Consider the following 19129-nt stretch of genomic DNA (forward strand, 5'->3'; position numbering starts at 1 on the left):
AAAATTTTTTATAGAACTTGATAATATACTTCTCACATTTCTATAAAATCAAATCATACAATATAGCCAAGAATTTTTTTTAAAAGGTGGGAGAACATATTCCAGCAGCTATCAAGACTTACTATAAAACTATGGCACAATGACAGTAAAGAAATTATTGTTAAATTGAATATTTGAAAAAAAGCCAAAAAATTGGTTGATTTCTTGATAGCAGCCATTCTTTCTGGGGTGAGGTGGAATCTCAGTGTTGTTTTCATCTGCATCTCTTGAATGACCAGTGATGTTGAACATTTTTTCATATATTTATTTGCTGCTTTTACTTCTTTGTCTGAGAAATGTCTGTTCATTTCAGATGCCCATCTTTGAATTGGGTCTTTGAATTTGGGGGGTCTGATTTTTTTTCAATGCTTTATATATTCTAGATAGCTGGCGGAGGTATGGGGAGAAAGGAACCCTTCTCCATTGTTGGTGGGAGTGCAGAGTGGTGCAACCACTGTGGAAATCAGTGTGGAGATACCTCAAAGAACTAGGGCTAGAGGTTCCATTTGACCTAGCTATTCTCCTGCTGGGTATCTTCCCAAAAGAATTAAAAGAATCATACCACAGTGATATATGTGCACCCATGTTTATAGCGGCACAGTTTGTAATAGCTAAAGCTTGGAAACAGCCCAAGTGATCATTGACTGGACACTGGATAAAGAAGATGTGGTTTTTTAAAAAAATGGAGTACTACTCAGCCATAAAGAACGAGAAACTAGAGACATTTATACCTCAATGGATGCATATTGAGGCCATACTCTTAAGTGAAATAAATAGGACACACATGTGTAACTACCAAATAGTTTCTCTAGTGTGAGGAACTGAAAATATAAATAAGAATTAAAATGGTTAAAATGAATAATTGATAATTTGAAATAGGAAAAGGTCCAAAGGTGTGTCGGGGTGGTGGGAGGGGAAAGGGAAAGGAAAGAAGGGAAAGGAAAAATTATGAGAAAGGAAAAAAATGGAAACAAAGTCTATGTAAATAGGGAAGGGTGGAGGGGGTGAAGGGTGCACAGGTAATGCGGAAACAAATAAGAACTAAGATAAGTCATGTACAGGTACAAGCACCCAGTGATAAATGTAAACATATTGTATACCTAAAATGTACCAATAAAAGAATTAAAAAAAAAAGAAAGCAAAAAATAAATCTACACTTCCTTATGTGAAATAAACCAATGGAGCAACAAGAGATTATTGAACAAATGATCCAGGAAAATGTTGCTGCAATAGAAAAAGTTTAGAATTTGGTCTTTACCTCCCACAGACAGAAAAATCAACTCCAAGTGGACTAAAGACTCTAGTGTGAAAGGCAAATCCATGTTTTTGAAAAATATGTAAGAGGATAGCTTTTGTAATATGTAAGAGGATAGCTTTGTAATTTTGTAGTACAAGGGTTTTATCAACAAAACATGAAAACTTTAAGACAAAGAAAAAAGGATTATAATTACACATTAAAATGGAAGAGTTTTTTGATGTGAAAAGACAAAAAAGAATGAAGTTAGGCTACAAACTGAAAAAATATATCTGTAAAACATATTTAACAAAAAACTGATAAGCCAATTATGTTTTTGAAAAAACAAATTATTACAGAAAAGATAAATCAACTAATAGAAAATTATACAAAAGGAAATAATTTCACAGAAATACACTGTTTACAAATACATGCATAAATGGCAAAAACAAATGAATAACATCAAATTCATAAAGTGCTAGGTGAAGAAAAAAGAATACCACATAGGTAGTTCTGAAACATGGCAATGTTTGTCAAGCCATAAAAGAAAACAGCCTACCACCTAGATTTATGTACCCCACAAAATTATCTTTCAATATTGATGGAGAAATAAGGTACTCCCAAGTTAAAGAACATCTGAAGAGATTCATGACCACCAAACCAGCACTCTAAAGAGTTCTGAAGGATGTTGTAGAAAAAGACAAGGAAGACAAAAATTCCAAAAATCCCAATAGGATGAATCCACCAGGCAAGGCAAGAAATTAAGTAGAAAGGAAAGAAAGGGAATCAACAATAGGAAAATAATATGTTGACAAGGACAATTCAATATCTATCGGTTATAACCATCACTGGGAATGGTCTCAACTCATCAATCAAAAGAAATAGATGAGCAGAATGGATCAAGAAATGAAATCCAACAATATGCTGCATACAAGAAACATATTTAACTCAAATTCACAGACTAAAAGCCAAAGGATGGAAAACAATACTTCATGCAACAGGAACTCGGAAAAAAGGAGGGGTAGCAATTCTATTTGCAGTCAAAGTGAATTTCAAGCCAAGACTGGTCACAAGAGACAAAGGTCACTACATACTTATTAGGGAAAAAATCCAAGAGGAAGAGATAACAATCATAAATATATATGCACCAAATAACGGCACACTCAACTATATAAAACAAACACTAATGGATATGAAAAGTCTGATAAACACTAATGCAATTATAATGGGGAACCTCAATATCCTACTGTCACAAATAGACAGATCAACAAAAAAACATTAAAAAAAAATCAGAGCTGAACCAAACCTTTGAACAAAAGGATTTAGTAGGTATTTACACAGTGTTACACCCAGTAACGACAGAATACACATTCTTTGCAGCAGCACATGAGACTCTCTCCAAAATAGACCACATACTAACTCACAGAACATGCTGAAGTAAATGCAAAGGAATTGAAATTATCCCATGCATATTATCAGCTCATAGTGCAGTGAAATTGGAAATCAATGGCCAAAGAAAACACAAAAACTGCTTGCACAGATGGAAATTAATTAATACCTTCCTGAACAACCAATGAGTCACAGATGAAATTGATGGAGAAATTAGATAGTTTCTACAATTAAATGACAATGCCTTTACAATATACTGCAACTTATGGGACCCAATGAAAGCAGTCCTATGAGGGAAATTTATAGCAGTGAATTCCTATATCAGAAAAACAGAGTGAGCTCAAAGAAATAACAGACTCTAGAAAAAGAGCAAGTTAAACTCAAAGCTTGTACAAGGAAAGAAATTATAAACATCAGAACAGAAATTAATTGAGACTAAGAAAATACAAAGTATCTCTGCATCGAAGAGTTGGCTCTTTGAAAGATTAAATACACAAACCCTTAGCCAACTTTATCAAAAGAAGGGGGAAAAGGACCCAAATCCATGCAATTAGGAATGAAAAGGGTGAAATCACAATGGATCTCACAGAAATCCAGAGGATCATCAGTACCTACTTTGAGAACCTGTATTCTAATAAGATGGAAAATTCAGAAGAAACAGACAGATTCCTAGATAATGTGAATTACCAAAGTTGAATCAAAAAGATGTAAAACTTCTAAATAATATAATATCAGTTAATGAAATTGAGGAAGTAATTCAACACTACCAACAAAGAAAAGGCCAGGTCCTGACAGATTCACTGCTGAATTCTACAAGAACTTTAGTAAAGACCTAATGTTACTACTTCTCAAATTCTTTAATGGAAATGAAAAAGAAGCAAGACTTCCAAACTCATTCCTGGAAGCATTACCCTGCCACAAAAAACAGAGAAGGATCCAGCCAAAAAAGAGAACTGCAGGCCCATCTCTTTAATGAACATAGATGGAAAAATCCTCAATAAGATACTGGCAAAGAGAATGAAGCAAATCATCAAAAATACTATGCACCATGACCAAGTAGGACTCATCCCAGGGATGCAGAGGTGATTCAATATTAGCAAATGAATAAATGAAATACACTACATTAACAGAACCAAGGACAAAAAACACATGATCATCTCAATAGATGCAGAAAAAGCATCTGACAAAGTCCAACAGCCATTCATGGCAAAACTCTACTCAAAATTGAAATAGATGGTCTTTATCTCAATCTAATGAAAGCCATCTATCACAAACCAACAGCCAACATCATTCTAAATAGACAAAAAAATTAAAGCTTTCATTTTAAATTCAGGAAAAAGACAAGGATGCCTACTATCACCACTGCTATTTAATATAGTTCAGGAAACATTAGTCAGAGAAAATAGACAAGAGAAAGAAATAAAAGGAATATAAATAAGAAAGGAAGAAGTTAAATTATCATTGTTTGCCAATAACATGATATTGTACATAGAAGACCCCAAAGACTCCTAAAATTAATAAACAAATTCAGTAGTTTGACAGGATACAAAGTCAACACTCAAAAATCCATAGCATTTCTGTACACAAATAACAAACTCATTGTGACAGAAATTAGAGAAATAACACCTTTTTCACAATACCATCAAGAAAAGTGAAATACTTAGGAATTAGTCTAGTGAAGGAAGGGAAAGACCTTTACACTGAAAACTATAGTACTCTGAAAAAGATGATCAAATAGGATATCAGAAAATGGGAAGATATCCCTTGTTCTTGGATAGGCAGAACCAATATAGTGAAAATGGCCATACTTCCACAACTGTTATACAGATTTAAAGCAATTTCAATCAAAATACCAACAGCATACCTCACAGGACTAGAGAAAACAATCCTAAAATTCATATGGAGCCAGAAGAGACCCAGAATAGCAAAAGCAAAGCATGGCAGCAAGGGAAACACAGGGAACATCACAATCCCCAATCTGAAGTTATACTACAAAGCTACAGTGATAGAGACAGAAGTTACTGGCAAAAAAACAAAACAAAAAACAGACCCAATGATCAAGGGAACTGAATAGATAATGCAGAAGCAACTCCAAGTACACTCAGCTACCTTATCTTTGACAAAGAGGCCAAACACCTTCACTGCAAGAAAGCCTGTTGAATAAATGGTGCTGGGAAAACTGGCTTTCCATATGCCAAAGATTGAACCTAGACCCACATCTCTCACCATACACTAAATTAAAATTGAAATGGATCAAAGGTCTAACTTTAAAAACACTTCATCTTTGGAAGATAGAATAGGTAAAACTTTTGAAGACTTAAGTGTAAGCAAAGACTTTATGAACAAAACCCCAATCACAAAGGAAATATTAAATCAATCAACACCTGGGATGTCATCATATTAAAAAGCTTTTTCATAGCAAAAGAAACCACCAACGGAGGGAAGACACACATCAGACCACAGTGATGTATGCATGCTCATGTTTATAGCAGCACAGTTTATAATAGGTAATGTTGCAGTTAGGGTTTGCAAGGGAATAGATTTATTACAGAACACATAATTTATATGAGTATTTTATAATAGTCACCCAAAAAGTCAAATACAGAGGAGTACAAGAGATCTACCCACACACTAGAGACCCAAAAGAATCCACCTGAGGGCCTGGATCCCACAACGTACCACATAAGCCTAGCTGAAGACCTAAAGTCCAAGGCAATGTTCTCCATGAGTCCAGACAGAGGCCTAGAGCCCATGGGAATGTCTCATGAATGTCCATATCGAGGGTCTGCACCCGGAAGGCCCAAACGCCAGTGATGGAACCCAGAAAACCTGCGCAGATAGGGTGAAGGATTTGTGCCACCAGCCTGAGGGATCTATACTGGAGCCAGGAAATGATGCTCATGCTGAAGATCAGAGCTCCCCTGTCAAAAACAGCAGTCATTCTCAGCGACAGGGAGGCCCTGAGCTCCTCCTCCAAGAACAGCCAAGTTCACATCGGGAAAACCAACAGTAGCTAGCTTTTCCTAGAAAATCAACAGCCCACAATCCTCCCCTCCAGGTCTCTTTTTATGGCTATTGGCAACAGTCCTCAGGTGGATCTTCCCTGCCCAAACCACACTGATTCAGTACAGCTGGGCATTCCAAGTTGACCATTAGCTAATCCACCACAATCCACCTCTGGTCAACCTGATAACGAGACATATTTCCTTAATCCATAGCCTCCAGTAGCAGATTTGTGGAAAGTTAATATATCTTGATCTCTTCAGATTTACATTAATACCATTACATATATTGCACTCATTGCCACATTATGGCTTCAAGTTTTAAAGCTGTGGGTTTCCATTTATGTACCTAATTTAACAATACTTAAAAAACATTCTTACATACATCAACATCATGCTACTACATTAAAATCCTAATAGGAGAGAGCTATTAAAATCACAAACCTTGCTTCCCATAACTTTGACAACAGGAGCGGCTACACTAAAGGAGGTCCCATGTGATTTCCAGCAATCCAAATATACTCTTCCCGTCTGGTAAAAGGCCTCAGGTCATTTTTCCATTGTCCTGTTTCTTCTCTACAACCACGTTCTCCTCTCTTTCGTCCTTGTAATCCATACCTGCACTGGAGCCTCTCTGGCTGAACGCTTCAAATCACCCTGCTGGTTCTCCAGTCTTAATTTCCAGCACAGATCCGGCCAAAGCTCTAAACAGTAACCATGCCACCATCCCAACAATATACTGCATGGAAATTTTCTGCCACCCAGGCAATGTCTCTAAACACAAGCAAAATGCACACTAACTACTTGCCAAAGCACAATATACACTGCCTGGGATCTAGCAGTCAATGCAGTTTTCAATAGAGGCCTCCTGAACCTCATCTTAAGTGGCAGCATTTCCATCAGTACTCTGATTTTCCAGGCTCTGACCGAAATTTCCCATATAGTTTAGAGCTTACCAGGGCTGCCTCTTTGGTTGCTCTCTCAAAACCTTTCCAATTTGATTCTCAAGGCTTATAAACTTAAGCCACATGGCCAAGCAACATCACAGCAATGGCCCCACTCCAGGTACCAATCTTCTGTGTTAGTTACTTTTCTCTCATTGCTGAGACAAAATGCCTGACACCCAAAGTTAAAAGGGAAGCGGTTTATTTGGCTTATAGTTCGTAGAAGTTTCAGTTCATAATTGGCTGGCTCCAAGGCTGGGATGGCAAACAAGCATCACAGAGGAGAAACAACATGGCTTGCACAAGGCAGCAAAGGCAACAAGAGGGTTTAACAGCTTTCTGCCCCTTTTATCTTATGGGGACTACTGGGATTAGGGCAGTGCCAAACCAATCACTCACGTGGAGTAATCACACACCCTTAATCCCAGCATCACACATTCCAGATTCAGCCACCTTTGAAAAAGAAAGTCCTGCCTCATCTGTGTGAGGCTTTGGGAGACATCTAAACACAAACCATAACAGGTAAATCTTGGAAACAACCCATATGCCCATCAACAGATGAATGGATACAGAAAATGTGGTATTAATACACAATGGAGTGAGTACTATTCTGCCATAAAGGATAAACTTGAGTCATTTGTAAGTAAATGTATGCACCTGGAGACCATAATTTTCAGTAAGATAAATGAGACACCCAAGTTTAAATATCACAGTGTTTCTTTTCTTTTTTTGGTACCAGGGATTGAACTCAGGACCTTGTGTTTTTGAGGCGGGCAGCAGAGCTAGATCCCCAACCCAAATACCACAGTGTTTCTATTGTGGGAGAAACCCAAAGGGAAAATAAGGAACCAAATGGAAGACAGACATTGGGAAGTAGGAAGACCATGTTCAAATGGGAAGAACACAGAGGCTGGAGGGGGAAGGAAGAAAAGGAAAGGGGATTTAAAAAAACAAAGAATGGAAGAAAAAAATGGGAACAAAGCTTCTCAAAATTGGGAGAGAAAAAAGCCCTGAAGGGAAAGAAGGGGAATCAGAAAAAAAAGGGAGACAAATTAAGATATATTATGTACAGGTACAAATTCCCTGATGAATGGTGAGTACTACATGCAGCAAATATGATGTACTAACAAAAAAATTTGTTTTGGTGGGTGTGGTAGTGCACACCTGTAAATCCCAGCACTTGAGAGGCTGAGGCAGAAGGATTGCAGAGAGTTTGAGGTCAGCCTGTGCTAAAAAGTGAATTCAAAATCAACGTAGTCTACATAGTGAGACTCTATCTCAAAAATCCAAAAAAAGTTTTCAGAAGGTTGACTCAAAACAAAACAAAATATGAGAATGTTTGTTTTCTTGCTGGAGACACTGGATACACATGTTTGCTTATCGATAGTTTTAGATAGCGATACATTTTATATCTTCTTTGGCTTATATAAATATTTTCCAAATATAAGTTTCAGATATCCATTTCTGCACAAGTAGTTTTGTTTTCTTTTTAAACTCATACTTTTTATAGGATCAGAGTTGAATATGTTTTAAAGCTATCTTAACAACTGTTTTATAAATGAAGAATAAAATATCACTAAAATCATAAAGTTGTATTAAGGCATAATTAATTAACTAGAGGAAAAGACTAAGCGCTTGGTATTTTATGAATGAGGCAATTAAAATTAATAAATACATAAAATTTCTATTGTTTTAGTTTAATGCAATTCTAGTTTAAATCCCAGGGAAACTTTTGTAGGCACTTGGCAAATTTACTAAGAAACATACATGGACAATTTGGAAAAATAAAGACAAAGTGGAGGGCTTCCAGGGGCTGGGGATTTAGCGCAGCGGCACAGCGCCTGCCTGGCAAGCATGAGGTCCTGAGTTTGATCCCTGGTACCAAAAAAATAAAAAAGGAGGGCTTCCTTATCAGATACATAATCAAATATGCAGCTGGCTCTCCCTATCTGTACATAGTGCATCCGTGGACCCAACCAACGGTAAAGCAAAAATATCTGGGAAAAAATTATGTCTGTGTTGAATATGCAGATGTTTTTTCTTGTCACCATTCCCTAGACAACCCAGTATAACTCTACTTACTTAGCATTTACATTATGTATTATAAGTAATCTATGAATGATTTAAAGTACATGGGAGGATAAGTGTAAGTTATATACAAATACTGCACTGTTTTATAGAAGAGACATAAAAATCCAAAGATTTGGGTATCTGAGGGATCTGGAACCAATCCCTACAGATACCAAGGGATAACTGTACTACAAAGAAAGAATAATTGAAAGAGAGTATGCCTTAGTTACTTTTCCCATTGCTGAGATAAAATACCAACATCCACACGTTAAAGGAGGAAAAGTGCATTTCAGCTTACAGTTTCTAGAGGTTTAAGTCCATAGTTGGCTGGCTCCTAGGCAGAAGGCTATCACAGAGGAGAAATAGTTCATGGCAGGTAGAAGTCAGCAAGCAGTAAGTAGCAGTCTGCCTTCCCCCTCTCCCTTGATTGGTGCCACCCAGGTGGGGGCTTCCATTATCCACACGCAGAACTATGTTAATTCTAGTCAGTGGATTAAGTTAGTACCACACACCCTTAATCCCAATATCATAGGCCCTAGATGCAGCCAGTTGTGAAAAACACCACCTATGAGAGTGTGAGGCTAGGGGGACATCTAGTTATAACCCATAACAGTGTATTATCAGCACAGAGACAGAAAAATAGACCAATGGAAGAGATTAGAGAGGCTAGAAAGAAATCCATTTGATAAGAAAATTGTTAATATAATACAGAAGCATTATGTTTAGTGAGAAAAGCATATATTATTTAGTAATTTATGTTAGGAAAACTGGCTCACTATATGAAGAAAAATAAATATTGAACATTTTTGAGAGTAACCTTTTGATTGATCAAAAAAAACATGTACATCCACCATTTGGCCCACAGGCAAAGAGACACTAAACAGATAAGGCCAATGTCTTACAACAAAAGGAGGAAGCAGAATTGTTTGATTTGAAAGTTAACCTAGACTTCACCTTTTTCATTTGTAATTGCACTGATTTTTATCTTTTCTTTCCTTTTTTGGTAAGATCAGCTAATGGTTGGTTTATTTTGTTTATTCAATGAAACAGCTCTGCATTGTCTGTATTGTTCTTTTACCCCCATTTCATTGATTTCTGCTCCTATCTGCACATGTGGAACCATACTTGCATCCCTAGGATGAAACATATTGGTCTGATCTCATTTATTTCCTTGTACAAGCTCTGCATTTGGATTTTTCTTGTTTCTCTAGGACCCTGGTACATCATTAGGTTATTTATTTGGGGTCACTCTCTTTAAAGGACATTCCCAAAATCCAGATTATTAATAACTACTTCACAAACTTGTATGCCAATAAATTGGAGATCTCAGAAAAAAATAAGAGATGACTAGAAATATATGAATAACCAAAACTGAACCAAGAAGACTTAAAAACCCTACATAACCCCAAAATAGGCAATAAAATTGAAGGAATAATAACCTACTAAGAAAATATTAGGAACTAATGGATTCACTGCCATCTTCTACAACAACTTCAGGGAAGATCAAATGCCAAGACTCCTCAAAATCTTTAATGAAATGGAAAGGGAAGGTGTATCCCAAAGTCATTCCTGGAAGCCAACATTACCTTGCTTCCAAAACCAGACATGGAGCCAACCGAAAAAGAGAACTATAGCCCAATCTCTCTAATGAACATAGATGCAAAAAATCCTCAACAAGATACTGGCAAACAGAATCATCAAACAAATCATCAAAAAGATCATACACCATGACCAAGTAGGCTTCATCCTAGGGATGCAAGGATGGTTTGACACATGCAAATCAATAAATGTAACCCATCACATAAACAGAAGCAAGGATAAAAATCACATGATCATCTCAATAGATTCAGAAAAGGCATTTGACTAAATCCAACATCCATTCATGATAGAAAAACAACACTGATGACAATAGGGATAGAAGGACCTTATCTCAATCATATAAAAGCCATTTATGACACTTACTGCCAACATCATATTAAATAAGGGAAAACTAAAAGCTTTCGCCCTAAAATCAGGAACTAGACAAGGGTGTCCACTATCATGAACCCTGTTCACCATGATCCTCAAAATATTAGGCAGAGCAATCAGGCAACAGAAAAAAATAAAATGGATGGATATGTATATATGGGAGAAAGAAGTCAAAGTATCATTATTTGCAGATAACATGACCCTATACATACAAGACTCAGAAAACCCACTGAAAGACACCTAGAATTAATAATCAAATTCAGCAATATAGCAGTATAAAAAATCAACACAAAAATTAATAGCATTTCTAGAAACTAATAATGTGCTCAGTAAGAAAAAAATTAGGAAAACAATACCATTCACAATAACATCAAGAAAAATAAAATGCTTAGAAATTAATCTAACAAAGGAAGTTAAAGACCTCTACAATGAAAATTACATCACTCTGATAAGGTTGATTGAAGAAGACATAAGAAAGAGAAAAAATATCCCATGTTCCTGGATAGGCAAAACCACCAAGTCCAGATGGCTATACTTCCAAAACTGATATACAGATTTAACACAATCCCCATCAAAATACCAACAGTACTCCTCACAGATCTAAAGAACACTATACAAAACTTCATATGGAACAGAAGAGACCCAGAATAGCAAAAGTAATCCTGGGTAACAAAATCAAAGCAGAAATCACAATCCCAGATTTGAAGTGATACTATAAAGCTACAATGATAAAAACAGCATGATACTGGCACAAAACGAGACTTGTGGATCAATGGACCAGAACAGAGGAAGGAGAAACAACCTAAGACACATTCAAAAAAGGGTCTAAAAACATACACTAGAAGAAAGACAGCCTCTTCACAAATAGTGCTAGGAAAATTGGATATCCATATTCATAAGATCGAGTCTAGACCCATATATCTCAACATGTACTGAACTAAAATCAAAATAGATCAAAGATCTCAGTGTTAAACAGAAACTCAATCTGGTAGAACACAAAATAGGTGAAACTCTTGAAAACAAAGGTATAAATAAGGACTTTCTGAACAGAACCCTGATTGCACAAGTAATAGTACTGAGAATCAACAAATAGTAATATATAAAATTAAACAGCTTCTGGACAGCAAAAAAAAAATTTTTTTTCCTGCTATTCTTTGGACAGAGGACTAACATCTAGAATAAATAAAGAACACAAAAATAATGAGATCCATGGACTGGGGATTTAGCTCAGCGGCACCACGCCTGCCTCGCAAGTGCAAGGTCCTGAGTTCAATCCCCGGTACCAAATAAAAATAATAATAATAATGAGATCCTCAAAAATAAAAGATTCAATCAAAAAACAGGCAACTGAAATGAATGCGTGCTTCTTAGAAGATGTACAGGCAACCAATACATGTAAAAAATGTTGAACACTGCTGGCCACTAAAGAAATGCAAATTACAATAAAATTGACATTCTATCTTACTTCAGAAAGAATGACTGCCATTAGGAAATCAAATAATGATGAATGCTGGTGGAATTGTGGGAAAAAGAAACCCATCTTAATTGTTGATCAGAAAGTACAACCACTGGAAATTCACATGGAGATTCTACTGAAAGTAGAAATTCCATTTGCCCCAGCCAGTCCCCTTTTAGGTATTTTCCCAAAGGAGATAAAGACATCATATTATAGTGATCCATGCATATCTATGTTTATAGTAATACAATTCATAATAGCTAAATCTTTGAAACAGCCTATATACCCATCAACAGATAAATGGATAAAGAAAATGTGGTATTTACACATAATGGAGTACAGAACTTGAGGCACTGATAGGTAATGGATGCACCTGGTCACCACAATATTAAGTTAAATATATTAGATGCACAAGTCTAAGTATTGTGTGGTTTCTCTTATAGGAGAAACCTAAATTATATATAAAGAGAAAAATAAAGGATAGATATAGGAAGCAGAGAAAGCTTTTTCAAATGGAAAGAGGAACAAGAGGTGGAGGGAGGGGGCTGGAGGAAAGGGAAAGGGGACAAAAAAAGAACTGAAAGATTGGTTGATTTCTTGATAGCAGCCATTCTTTGTGGGGTGAGGTAGAATCTCAGTGTTGTTTTCATCTGCATCTCTCGAATGACCAGTGATGTTGAACATTTTTTCATATATTTATTTGCTGTTTTTACTTCTTTGTCTGAGAAATGTCTGTTCATTTCAGATGCCCATTTTTGAATTGGGTCTTTGAATTTGGGGGGGTCTGATTTTTTTCAGTTCTTTATATATTCTTGATAGTAGCCCTTTGTCTGAGTTACAGCTGCTAAAAATTTCTTCCCACATTGTAGGTTGTCTCTTAGCTCTATTGGTGGTTTCTCTTGCAGTGCAGAAGCTTTTTAATATGACGAGATCCCAGTTGCTGATTCTTTGTGCTAGCTCCCATGCTACTCAAGATTTGTTCATAAAGTCTTTTCCTATGCCAATGTCATCAAGAGTTCTACCTAACTTATCTTCCAGCAAGTTTAGTGTTTCTCTATTAATATTTAGCTGGCAGGGGTGTGGAGAGAAAGGAACCCTTCTCCATTGTTGATGGGAATGTAGACTGGTGCAACCACTGTGGAAATCAATATGGGATACCTCAAAGAACTAGGACTACAGGTCCCATCTGACCCAGCTATTCCCCTACTGGGAATCTTCCCCAAAGAATTAAAAGAATCATACCACAGCGATATATGTGCATCTATGTTTATAGTGGCACAGTTTGTAATAGCTAAAGCTTGGAAACAGCCCAAGTGACCATTGACTGGAAACTGGATAAAGAAGATGTGGGGTTTTTTTTATAAAATGGAGTACTACTCAGCCATAAAGAATGAGAAACTAGAGACATTTATAGCTAAATGGATGCATATTTAGGCCATACTCTTAAGTGAAATAAATATAACACATGTGTAAATACCGAATAGTTTCTCTGCTGTGAGAAACTGAAAGTGTAAATAAGGATGAAAATGATTAAAATGAATAACTGATAATTTGAAATAGGAAAAGGTCCAAGGGTTTGGGGGTGGCTGGAGGGGAAGGGGAAAGGGAAGAAAGGAAAGGAAAAATTATGAGAAAGAAAAAAAAAAGGAATCAAAGTCTGTGTAAATAGGGAAGGGTGGAGGGGGTGAAAGGTGCACAGATAATGGGAGAAAAAATAAGAACTAAGATACATCATGTTAATACATCATGTTAATACATCATGTTAATACATCATGTTAATACATCAATGATAAATGTAAATGTATTGTATACCTAAAATGTACCAATAAATATATAAATTTAAAAAAACAAAGAATTGAAAGAAAAAGTAGAAATAGAGCTTTTACAAATGGAAAGGATAACAAGATGGAAGGAGCAGGGAGGGTTGGGAAGGGTAGAGGATGAAAAAAGAACTAAGAAATATTATGTACATGTACCAACTCTCCAGATAAATGTAATGATTATGTACTGCAAATGTGTACTAACAAAAAATAAGCAAACAAGAAAAAGTAGATACTCTCACACGAGTCCCAATTGAGCTGTCCAGGGTCCTAACCAGTATATCTTCTACCCTATCCCCAGATGACTCAGTCCTTAACTTCTTTCTGATCTTTCAACCCTTGTGTTCAGACCACCCTCTGTTTTCACCTTAACCAGCTTGTCAATTCTCTCTAATTACTGCTTGGATCCCTGCTGGCCAGATCAGAGGTATCAAAGCTCACCTGCTTCACAGTTAAAATGTTGATTTAAAAAGAGCATACAGGGCTGGGGATTTAGCTCAGTGGTTCTGCTGCCTGCCTCACATGTGCAAGGTACAAAAAAAAAAAAAGAGAGAGAGAGAGCAAACAATAAACATTTTAAAATATGTACTTCAAAATGTTTATTTTAGTATATTTTTAAAAAAGGAACTCAATGAAAGAGGAGAGCTTGAAGGATGAAATAAAAAGTGAACAATGACAATGAAAGATACAGAGGAAGAAACAAAATTATACAGTAATAGGATGAGTTCCATGCAGGTAGAAATGTTTAAATTTTGTTCACAGCTAATCTCCATATTCCAGGAATAATTCCTGGCACATAGCAAATGGCTTATCAAATGTCTGATGAATATATCAGACATGGATATACAAGAAACACACCTTTAAATACATTTTGTGCTGTTTCAGCTTACTATAATTTAAACCTGGTAAATTGTTTTGCAACTCTGAATACTAAATTAAGTTACTATCTCTGTTATCTGTGCTGAGCACCTCTAATTTTCAATACTAAAATACTATAGTTTTAATTTTTCAACTATAGATTTCTCTATTAAGCATTTCCCTTTCTCTTTCTCTTTCAGTTTTTCTCTCTCAGATTTTTCTCTTTCAGATTTTCTCCAGTCTTTTTAATTTATCAGTTTGACTCCATATCTTGTTTTCATTATTCTTTGTGGATTCCATTAGTTTTCATCTTTAGATGTAAATTCTTTTCAGATAACCTTTGAAAACCCTCTTCTATTCTTATTTCTGCCTGGATTTGGGGATTACTCTTAAAAATATATAACTTTTTAAATATAATATTTTTTAAATATCATAGACTCATAATATTGACCTGCTTACCTGAGAATATGGAATCAGTGTTTCAAATTGTTGATGAAGCTCCAGAAGCTGAATTAACTCTGCATGTTTTTTGGCCTTTTCTTTAATTAAATCAATATATTTTTCAGGATTTTCTGCAAATGAATATGCAGCATCTCTGGTATTGAAAGTGTAATATTTTTCTTTATGTTTCAGAATTCCAATTGTTGGATTTCCTGAAAATCAAGAAAAATAATTGAATTAGGTGTAAAATATTAAGTGATTTATGTTTACAATATAGCCATAAAACCATTCCCTACTTACTCTATTTTTAACTTATCAGTTATGTTCTTTTAAATTATACATTTTATTAAAAGATATTTTATGTGAAACTTTTTAAATTTTTTATTTTAAAGAGTAGTTTTTAAATATATTTTATATAAAATACATTCCACTATCTAGATGAAAGATATTTAAAAATCCTTTATGAAATGTCACTTAACCATTTCGTAGATTTTTAAAAATCTAACTTAAGCTAAACTAACTATTAAAGGATTGTTTGGACCAAGCCCTGAAACAAAGGCAAAATGGCCAGAAAGGATTGTCTTTAAAATAACTCTGAGAATTATCAACAATCAGGTATCTTTTCCAAAATGCAAATTTGCATGCTATAAAATATTTCCCACTGTAAAAATATTCAACATTGAGTACAGATTATAAAATATTCACATAGTTTGTAGAAAATATATACAGATCATGGGCCAGGAATTTAGCTCAGTGGTTCTACCACCTGCCTCAAAAGCACAAGGTCCAAAGTTTGATCCCCGGTACCAAAAAAAGTGAAAATACATATGGATCAGTAATACTGTATTATTCATTTACTATTTCATTTGTTCAACAGGGTTTTTTTGGTACAGGGGCTCGAATTCAGGACCTTGTGCTTACAAGACAAGCATAGCACCACTGAGCTAAATCCCCAGCCCCTGTTCAACAAATATTTATTGAAGGAGTTTTTGAGACCTTGTTTGCAGGTTCTAGCGTGGGAGCACAGCTACTCCTATAACCTTGACTAAAAAAACCCAAAAAAACCCAAAAATGATACTCCTCTATCAGGGGTGGTCGTCCTCTTTGACCAAGCTGGAAACCTCAGAAGGGACACACATGGAGCAGTGAGGGAGGAAGGGGATACCTGCCTATCCAGCCAGATCAGCCGAATCAATCCTGGTGATCAATGAGGTGACAGATGTCACAGCCAGATTGCCTTCATATCCTATTAAAGGGGGTTTTGACATTAAGTAGATACAAGAAAATAAATTCCCTGTTCTCAACAAACTGCAAATGTATCAGAGGCCAAAAAGTGACCAGTGCTACAGGAGGAAGGGAGGGAGGGAGTGGAGGGAGGAAAGAAAAGCAAGTTAATACATAGTAAAAGCAAAGAGGGAGTGATTTAAACTGGATGATTAGGAGAGACTAAGACAAAGGAAGGCATGAAGCTATGGGGGCATGTAGAGCATTCTGTGTAGAGGAAACTGTAAGTCCAAAGGCTCTGAAGTGAAAGTGGGCTCAGAATGTTCAAGAACAGCAAAGCCAGGGCTGCTTGAGCAGTGCAAACCAGGAGCAGAATGGTGGCCATGAAGTCAGTGAAGCTATCGGAAAAGGATGTTGAGGATAAGCCATAGAGTCAACTTGGGGTTTAACCCCTAATCTGTGCATCCCCAAATGGAAGGAGGAGTAATGAAGGTTGTTGCTGCCCAGAAAATAATGTAAGTAGAGGACTAGCTTATTCAGAGACTAAACTAAAACCCATAATCCAGCAAGTTCTTCTACTTTCCTATTTCTCCCTTTTTTCTTAGAGCCATAGGTGGTAGAAACTGGAAGTGTCCATACAGGCCTCTTGGCTGATCCTAGTAATTTTCCTAAGGGCAAACTGAGGTCTACAGAAGGCATGAGATTTGCCGAAGGTCACCTTGTTCATCAGTGATACAAACTGGGACTAGAAAGCGGGTTTTCCTGAATCCAAGCTCATGGCCTTTTAACCACATCATGCTACTTCTGTCATCAACCACACACATGTCTGTGTGTCCCGCAGGACTACCTGCCCTTCTCATTTGCATCAAAAGAAAAGGAAGAAAGGCAGGGAGAGGGGAAGGAAGGAAAGCAAAGAAACTATATGCATTCCATTGCTCCTTACTTTTGCATGGGCTCTCAATTATTTTCTCTTATGATTTAGAACAAAAATGACCTCCAAAAGGCTCATGTATCAGAGGTGGGGCTTTTGGAAAGTGACTGGATTTAGGGTGTTGAATAGACTGTTAGGAATTACGGCCTAGCTGGAAGAAGTAGGACACTAGGGAGCAGAGAGCATAACCTGAAAGGGTTTATTCTGTCCCCAGCACTTTCCCTTCTCTGCTTCCTTACTGCCATGAGATGAGTAGACTTCCTCTGCCCTGCCTTTCTGCTTGAAGTCAGCCAACCATGGATTGTAAACTATAAAAACATGAGCCAAAGTAAACCTTTCCTCTTTCAAGCTGTTTATATCAGGTATTTTATCACAGTAACAAAAAGATGACTAACATATAAGAGCCTCAGAATTCTATTATCTCAGTTCCCCTTTGTATACCTTTTGTCACTCTCACTATGAAAAAGGTAACACTATTTAAAAAATGAGCCAATTTGTGTACCTTTCTAGCATGTATGCACATAATTCCAATAGTTCTTTATAATGAGTAGAAGCAACTGCCAACCATGAAACTTCAGTAATACAGGAAATAAAAAAGAGAAAATGAAGGAGGGAGTTAATGGTATAAACAAGAAACAATTTTTTTCAAACTGTTTTTCATTCTAGCCCTAATGTGCTTCTTGTTATATCCAATTTACACAACATTTTTTGGATAATAATGTATTTCATCTCAGTGCCTTGATTTACTCTTTGTTTTGGTGAAGCTCCAATAATCTATATATCATAGAGAAAATTTACTCTATAGAAAATATTTACTGGCCATTTCCTTGGAAGAATCTAACTTAGAAATCTTTTTTAGTAATTATTTTGGACCATGAAATATTTTTATCAATACTGTTGAGGGCGAAAACTGTCTCCCGGTGTAAAAATGGGCAACCATGGGTTAACTGTGTACCTATGCTTGCTGAGATATATTGTAACTATAGTCACTTCTGTAATGTAACTCTCTAGAGCAAGGCAATCTCAGAAAGCCCTGCCAAACTTCCTGCTTCCCCTTCATTGCCCCTTTGCTTATGTAATTATGTTTAGATTTATAGCTGCTTCCCCAGTGATCACAACTGCTGTTTCCCCCTCCCATAGAATCACAAAGGTATAAAAATAAGAGTAAACTTCTGTTTGACTCTTTCAAGGTGATTTGAATCTCTTGAAACTGCTGGCAATAAAGCTGATTTTTGCTCCTACTCAGTGTGATCGGTAGACTGTCCGGAGACCCCCTAAGCAGTCACGCTTCATTATAACAGTCTAGAATATTTTATTAGGCATTGAGTCACCCCCTTTCTGTAATACTATGGCACCCATATTTTTAAATAGAGGTTGAACACCTCTAATCTGAAAATACAAAATCTGAAATCCGAAATACTCCAAAATCTGAAACTTTTTGAGCCTGATATGACACCAAATGTGGAAATGTCCACACCTAACTTCATGTGATAGTTTACACAAGTCAAAACACAGGCACACTACAACTACTGTATAAAATTACCTCCAGTTATATGTATAATGTTCAGGAAACATGAATTAACTCTGCACGTAGATATGAGTCTCATTCCCAAGATATCTCATTATGTATATGCAAATATTCAAAAACAGTCCAAAATCTGAAACACTTCTGGTCCCAAGCATTTCAGATACAGGATATTCAACCTGTATGCATATTACTTATTGCTTACAATCTATTCTTCATGTCAATCTA

The 19129-nt window shown here is 36.2% G+C and overlaps 2 protein-coding genes across 8 annotated transcripts in view; one reads left to right on the top strand and one right to left on the bottom strand.

Annotated features, from left to right (window-relative positions):
* Positions 1 to 19129, top strand: part of LOC147824987 (uncharacterized) — a 59242-nt gene that overhangs the window by 37357 nt on the left and 2756 nt on the right. The window lies entirely within an intron of this gene.
* The window catches only part of Cfap206 (cilia and flagella associated protein 206), a 135160-nt gene that overhangs the window by 28180 nt on the left and 87851 nt on the right, over positions 1 to 19129 (bottom strand). For all 7 annotated transcript variants that reach the window (XM_021240776.2, XM_004860237.3, XM_021240774.2 and 4 more), the window contains exon 13: positions 15240 to 15433. In XM_021240776.2, the coding sequence (XP_021096435.1) occupies positions 15240 to 15433 (194 nt within the window). The remainder of the gene's footprint in view (positions 1 to 15239; positions 15434 to 19129) is intronic.

The sequence above is a fragment of the Heterocephalus glaber genome, unplaced genomic scaffold (genome assembly GCF_053883595.1).
Source record: "Heterocephalus glaber isolate CG9 unplaced genomic scaffold, H.glaber_assembly_v1.0 deba00001523, whole genome shotgun sequence".
Classification (NCBI taxonomy): Eukaryota; Metazoa; Chordata; class Mammalia; order Rodentia; family Bathyergidae; genus Heterocephalus; species Heterocephalus glaber.